The sequence below is a fragment of the Carex rostrata genome, chromosome 27, assembly GCF_964058835.1.
Source record: "Carex rostrata chromosome 27, lpCarRost1.2, whole genome shotgun sequence".
Classification (NCBI taxonomy): Eukaryota; Viridiplantae; Streptophyta; class Magnoliopsida; order Poales; family Cyperaceae; genus Carex; species Carex rostrata.
In genome coordinates this window covers 4,134,947-4,142,471 of record NC_135944.1, presented here as the reverse complement: position 1 = coordinate 4,142,471, position 7,525 = coordinate 4,134,947, and the positions used below count along the sequence as shown (strand labels likewise).

At 33.0% G+C, this 7,525-nt stretch overlaps 1 protein-coding gene across 2 annotated transcripts; it reads right to left on the bottom strand.

The window, feature by feature from the left end:
• Positions 1-713: 713 nt before the first annotated feature.
• Positions 714-5,990, bottom strand: LOC144545353 (putative GPI-anchored protein At1g61900). 2 transcript variants are annotated; one of them, XM_078293949.1, is made up of 8 exons: positions 5,783-5,990; positions 4,876-5,082; positions 3,429-4,031; positions 2,282-2,527; positions 1,636-1,647; positions 1,404-1,547; positions 1,145-1,189; positions 714-1,046 (listed from the first exon to the last, which is right to left on the bottom strand). In XM_078293949.1, the coding sequence occupies exons 1-8, from the start codon at positions 5,814-5,816 to the stop codon at positions 970-972; spliced, it is 1,368 nt and encodes a 455-aa protein (XP_078150075.1). In that variant the 5' UTR covers positions 5,817-5,990; the 3' UTR covers positions 714-969. The 2 variants fall into 2 exon arrangements, with proteins under 2 accessions (XP_078150075.1, XP_078150074.1); XM_078293948.1 differs by having other exon boundaries at positions 714-1,189.
• Positions 5,991-7,525: the final 1,535 nt, after the last annotated feature.

The following is a 7,525-nucleotide window of genomic DNA, read 5'->3' as shown; positions in this document are numbered from 1 at the left end:
TATTCTCACTAGCAATGAAAAGAGAAAGAACCAGACATGTTTTTCTTCAGAGAGGGACAATCTAATTTTGAAGGGGGGAGGGGGGCACTAAGGAAGACACTGGAGATATTGTCATGTTTTTGTTAAGCTTGTTGCCTAAGTTAGATAAAGGGTTTAATGATGTCAGTAATTACGAACTCTTGAGGATAAATGTTTAAGGATGTAATGAGCAATCACACACCCTTGATGATAAAGGATTTAAGGGGGTGAAGACTAATTTGTTGATCAAATTCGACATTAATAATGATTTGACATTCGCATATATTATTATTTTTTGTTGAGATTTTGGTTTGAGGTGGAGTATTGCTCTTATCTCACCATAATCTATCTAGCTTTGTTTCTAGCGTGTTGCTAGTGTATATTTATATTTGCTTTATATTTTAGTTTGCTTTAAATGCAATTTGACTCAAGGTAAAGATAATATGTTTCATCCAAATTGTTATTTGAACTCAATGGGTCATGTATCTTGCTGATATGTACTATGTAATTTAGACTCTTGATAAGAGAAAATTAGTAAATTCAGTTTATGCCAGGGTGTTTCTCTCATCTCTTCTTCCTATTTGCACCAAACCCTAACATAATCAAAAAATAACTTTTTTTTTTCCAAGTAACAAAAAATGAAACTAATAACATGATGTGAAGTAATCATCACAGCTCTAGTCTGTTTTTTCACATTTTCTCTGTACATTGGATTAATTAATATATAGCTTACAAGAATTACACCAAAACAAACAAGGGAGATCCAAATTCAAGCTAAAAACCTCAAATAAATACAAGTACAAAGTCAGGGAGTGCACTGATCAATTAAGCTCGACTTAATGACATAATTAAGTCAACTAACCTCGTCACATGTAACCCCCTTCACTCTATTTCTCGATGACACGAGGGACCACAAAATTGCCAAAGTGTTATAAAATGACAGCCTATTAATTATGGTTGTAATAACATCTGAAGAACCATGAATATGTAAGCTAGAACCCAAATTGTTGGTCTACATTGCTTAGCACCTGGAAAATTTAATATATTCAAATAAGTTTTGAATGGAGTGAAATTAGTATTTGTACACCAATAGAAAGAAAAAAATTAAGAGAGAAAGAGAGCTTACTGTTTTTTGTTTCTGTGGCGGCTGGCAGTGCAGGGAAATTAACAGCTGAAGAGAGAAACAAATTTAGTATCACAGAACAAGGTCAATTGCTGCTGCATCTACAGATACCCTTATCATGAGGCAAATACCAGTACTGATATTGCAAATATTGGTACCCATGTTGACTGGTTTTATCAGGAGGTAAATACCAACATGTACCATCACAAATTTTGACTCTGGTATTGTAATAATCTAAGAAAAAATGAATGTATTTTCATACATTTGTTGCAAGAAGAGGTTGAGGCCTGAAGAGAAGAAGGCCAAGGTGCTGCAATATTATCATTCAAATCACATGTGAAGCTGACACCTGTCACTGGATCCAATGTGGCATCTGACGGCATGCTCGGCAAGAGACATCCTGATACTGCTCCAACATTTAAAAATAGTTAATTCTCATATTCAAATATATAATATGATATTATTAGATTTAATAAGAGTATGTCTTAACATACCTTGTGTTCCAACTGATAGATGTTCCGAACCAGCAACCAAAGATATGATAAAGAAAAGAGAGACAAAGTTGCAAATTAGTTGGCTGCATTAAGATAAGAGATTAATGAAAGAAATTGGGAAAAAAGCATATACTGATATAGACTGAAAATAGGTCTTTGGACTTGGTAAAAAGAATAATAGAGATAAAGATTAACTGTCACTGATAATAGGGATGTTATTTTTTATTTCTCCAAATATCAAAGGTCTTTTATGTAAAGCAGAAAGTGAAATGGATTACCTTTTGTAATATACACTTGTCACAGGGGCACTTTGCAAATATACACTTTGAAATGGAACTTTGCCGGTAAAGTAGAAAGTGAAATTTACACAACTAGGCAACAACTTTGAACAAGGAGATTGACTTTCAAATTTAAATTTATTTGTATTTTTTCTCTTCAATGGAAAATTCATACAAATATGAAAATATAAAACTCCTAAGGTTGTGTGAAATATTTTAACCTATATTTTGTAGAGAGTGAAATTTATACAACTAGGCAACAATTTTGGAGAGCGAAATTATCTCCAAGGTTATAATTTTTTTGTTTCTGAACATTGAAAGAGAGAATTATTCAAAACAAAAAAATAAATAAATAAATAAAATCTAACCTTGGAGAGAGAAATCCTTGAGACTGACACCGCACAAGGCAAAAACATTTGCGGTTACATTCATCTTTTGCAACTTCATACCAAGACTTGAAGCGCAGTCAAGAGCTTGTAAATTTGTAATGAAACTCTGCTTTTGCAAGTGAGAGACGTAACTTTCTATGGCATTGCAACAGATCGAGTGGTTCTCGATCTTCTGTGCACACTCCTTTGCGACCTTCCCTGTGTCGGGAAACACTAGTGGACAGACTGCTCAAGGGCATAAATAAAAATAAATAAAAAATTAGGATTTGCTCTGTAAGTAATTCCAATAGCCCCAATTGGTACTGATGGTAGGACATGTTTTCCTAATTTAACTAGAGTGAGGTTTCTGTAATATGCATAGCACATATTGGTCCAGATCAATATTTTTGTTTCCAAAATACAAATAGACGATCTGAACCGTTCAACATGATCTTCATATGAAAATATACTTGTACATTAAATTTTATATTTTTTACAATTTTTTACAATTTTTTTTATAGGTAGAAAATAACTACTTTTGAATGGTCTAGAATTTTTAGATCAAGTGATATTCTACCTATCAAAGAAATAGCAAAAAACTTCTAGAAAATGAAAAATTTGACTCACAAGTACATTTTTATATGAAGATCATGTTGAACGGTTCACATCAATTGTTTGGATCTGGAAAATGGAGATATTGATCCATAGTACGTGCCAATATGCGCTATGCATAGTACCATAGCCTTACTCATTAAACTAAATTTGAACCTATTTGCCACGACTGAGTGTAAATTCACCTCATATTAACTAGAAAAGTGCAAACCAGTGGGTTAAATCAGTACAGGTACAGAATACTGAGAATTCATATCACCTAAGGTAACTAAAATTTTGAGTTCAGATCCGGACCATCCGATCTTCTTTAGCACGAATATTAAAGGAGCTCCGTGTATTCCATTTAAACTAAATTTGAGCATGTTTTGCCAATTAAACTAAATTTGTACCTATGTTGTTTGTTACAACAGTGTTAATTCATCTCATATTTATTGGAAAAATGCAAACCAGTGTGTTAAATCAATACAGTTACAGCCTTGAATCAGTGTGTTAAACCAGTTTGTTACAACAACTGAATAGTGATACAAACAATTACCTCCATTGACATTGCAATTGGAGATCTGTCTGAGCATCTGCTTAGCGGGTCCGGGTTCAAGCCTACTCGAGAGCCACCTAACCACTATCCTTCTACAACTCTCCACCTTTTCCTTCTCACTCATATCTTCAATTCCACCTGAACCCGTTAACCCGTTACCCCTTGCCGCAACCTTCCTAGCTGCCTCTTCAATTGCATTCTGACAAACCCTACTACAACACTCATTTACCGGGTCCACCTTCTGACAAGCCTCCAAAACCCTAGAGGAATCAACCACACTCTCAAATGAATTCACATCCTTTATTGGGCATGACCCCTCAGTTAAGTTCGATAAATGCATGGCACAGATAGACTTAAGGTTTAGTTCTGAACCACGGCTGGAGAGGAGTTGTTGGATGTCAGAGAGACAGTGGTTCGCATGAACCGGGTCCAGGGAGAGTACTCCGGTCTGGAGACTTGATTGGCCTATTAGGATTGTTAAAGTGGCATCAAGTTGGGGACAGCATATTACATTGGCAAGAAATGGAGCGAAGGCTGCGAAACAGTCAGTGGCGGTCGTTGTAATTAGTGAGTCAACTGAGGTGAAATTTAATGTGCATTGACCTGTATGAAAAACATAAACATTATAAAAACAAAAAGTAATTCAAAATTTGTCGGTTCAGTTGAAACTAAATAAACAGGAGCCAATGGACACCCCTATGTAAATTGCATGTCAACCAAAATTTCATCAGCCTGACCTGATAGATATTTGTTCAGAGGATCTTGAAATCTGGTAACAGTAATCTACCAGTTACTAAAACAGTGATTACCAAATCTACTGAACCAGAGGTAAAAAAATTATCATGCTAGTTATCATACAGAAATCTGGTAACAGTAATTAGGTAAAATTGGTAACATAATCCCACAGTACACATTTATCATGCTTTTTAAGATACCATTTACTAGCAACAAAGGGGTCAAAAATTAATTGAGTGAGGCTATGGTACTATGCATAGCGCAGATTGGTCCGTACTATGGATCAATTTCTTCATTTTCAAAGTCCAAACAGTCGATCTGAACCATTCAACATGATTTCTATATGAAAAAAGTACTTGGTGACCAAATTTTATATTTAAAAAAAAAAATCTTTGTTTTTTAGATAGGTAGAAAATCACTTGATGTAAAGAAAATAGTAAAAAAAAAATCTAAAAAATGTAAAATTTAGTCACCAAGTACATTTTCATATGAAAATCATGTTGAGTGGTTCCGATCGACCATTCGAACTTTGAAAACAAAAATAAAGTCAAAATACAGACCAATCCACACTATGCATAGCACCATAGCCTCACTCAAATAGTTTATAAAGAAATTAGGTACATTTATGTTATCGGGTATGTCATTTTAGTGAGACACATGTAACAGGAATAATAAATAAAAAAAATTAGAAAAAAATACTATTTGTAGTAACCTGATAATTTAGGTGTACTGATGTTGATAAAAGAAGAGAGTGGAGAAGGTGCGAGCGAAGGGTACAGTGGAAAGGGGGACCCGCTTGGAGGTATCTCTGGCAAGAAAGGGGCATCATTCTCTTCTTTCAACTCCAGTTCACGTGCCAACTGGAGACCTCCAGCAAGTACTGCACTACCTTGTCTATTTAGTAAGAGATAATTTATGCCTGAAAAGGTGATATAGGAAGAAACAAATGATATTATATTAGATAAATAAGTAAAAGAAAAGAAACAATAATTTTTCTTTTCATTTTTTCTTGACTAGAATGCATTACATATCACTACATATATCAGTTGTTAGTACTTACCAGCATACAACAAAACCACATAACAGACATAACTACACAGAAATTGCCACAGAAATCAAGTTTGAAAGAGATGTGCCTGGATTTAATTCTTCTACTTTTAGAATCTTTCTATTTGTAAATAATCTCTCACTTTACTCTAAATTAAACAACAACACCTCCAATTTCACTCTGCATTATAGATTTTCATGACAGTCTCTAAATATTACACAAATTGTAATATCCTGATTAAAACCCTAGATTGTACCAGTAATAAATCCCAAAATAAAATTGACCTTCTAAATTTTCAATCTTTAGCTAAAATTGAGAGCAATTGTTCCCCCTTTCAAGACTCATTTTCCATAAATGCAAAGAAAATCAGAAAATCAAATTTCAACCCCCATCCCCCCATTCCCCCCCCCCCCCAATTACCAAAATCCACCACCCAAAACCAAGAAATCTACCAAAGAATGCAACAGAATATCTACATTAGTTGCAAAAAACGCATTTGTTTCAGACAAAATGGGATCACTAATAGGGATTAAATCAAAGTAAAACGGTAAAAAAAAAAAAAAAAACTTACAAAAGAGGAGATAGAGCAGTACCCCAAGACCCATTTTGGTTTTCTTTTTTTTTCTCTCAATTTGTATCCTCCTTTTTTTTCTAGATTTTTTTTTTTTTTTTTTTGGGTTCTTGGTTTTTGAGATTAAGCTGGCTGGTGCTGTGCTGCCTTTGCTTTTTCAGTGTGGACTGTGGAGTGAATTAGAGAAAGGATTGAAGAGAGAGGGAGAGAGGAGGGATCCTACAGAGCTCAGTATTCTCTGTTATTTGTCCCAATTGCAATGGTTCAATTAATGAGGTTCCATTCAGAAATTGGGTTTTCTCCAAATTGTTTTAGACAAATTTTATTTAAAATTAATCTAAATCGTCCAATTTACGTTGAGATTCGTGGACAGATTTATGACTTAATAATTTTTATTAAAAACTGATCTATAATTCAAAATGGCCACACAATATTTATCGTACTAACAAATGACATAATATACGTATTTATATGTTTTTTGATGAATTATGTATCAAATTTGATAAAATTTTAGTATTTTTAGTTTCGTAAACATTAATAAAAGGACGTATTAATTCTTCAATTAATAAGACATAATAATTGATTTTTAAAATTACATCAATTGAATATATAGAAATATGATACATTTTTCTTAAATTTTTAACCCAGCTTTGCACTCTGCTGAATATATGTATCATGAAATTCAATTATTTTTATTTATATTAAATTAGCAGACTTCAAACTTTGACCTTAGTGCTTAGGAAAAATTGCATACATCTAGAATCCATTAAATCACAGAGAAATACACTGAGATTTCACAGAGTAGAGTAGGTGGAGCATTAAATAAAAGAGCAGAATTAATTGATGGCGGTTATTGGACACAACTACTAGAAATTAAAATTTGGGGGAGCCATCTATTAATGCCTCTCATATGAGTTCGGTTTCTTTAATTACTCTGTTATATTATTTTTTTTCATGTCAGAAAATAAATTCCATGAATAATCATTCAATGCATACCGCCAAATGCATGATATCAATGACTTTACCTTTCTTTTATTAAATTATGATTTTTTTTTTAATATGAGAATAATTTCGGGCATAGATATAGTTGAATTTGATTTAATAATGTCCAAAAATGACAAAAAAAAAAGGTCTCTTTTGCATGTTGGTTATATAGAATATGAGAAATTCAAACATAAGAGTGTTCATCGGGTCTGGTTTAATTGATTTTAAATCAAATCGAGAGATTTCAATTTAAACGGTTCAGTTTTCTAGTTAAATGGATTGATTTGGTTTATTTTCAAAACTGGTTTAATTGCTTAGTTCGATTCGGTTTAGAAAATTTTAAAATAGTTAAACTAAACCGATGGAAATCCTTAAATCCGTCCCCCCTCTGAATAAAATATTTTTTAAAAAATCAAAACATTAACAATGAAATGTATATATTTATAATTAATCTTCTTATTTTGCTTCAAACGACAAACCATTCGGTTGATAAGTTTATTTTGTTCAGTTCGACTATATTTTTACAAACATGGTAAAACTTTAGTTTACCTATTTTATTTCGGTTTGAATCCAACCGAACCAATAAACCCCAAATCAAACGGTCCGGATCCAAACTCAAAAAAAAATAATTACTCGTGAAATCCGGATCCTGAAAAAGCACTAATGAGATTGACTTATCAGACCTCCGCTTATTGTGTATTTATATTGTGGACTAGTTTTAATTATTTCACTGCTTCTCTTGGGCCTTATCAGGCCTCC

Excerpts from the sequence above, each read along its gene's own strand:
- LOC144545353 (XM_078293948.1), bottom strand. The coding sequence starts at position 5,816 with ATGGGTCTTGGGGTACTGCTCTATCTCCTCTTTT. Across the intron at positions 5,083-5,782 it reads ACTGCTCTATCTCCTCTTTT|GCATAAATTATCTCTTACTA; the intron begins GTAAGTTTTTTT and ends TCACCTTTTCAG. Across the intron at positions 2,528-3,428 it reads CAATTGCAATGTCAATGGAG|TCTGTCCACTAGTGTTTCCC; the intron begins GTAATTGTTTGT and ends GCCCTTGAGCAG.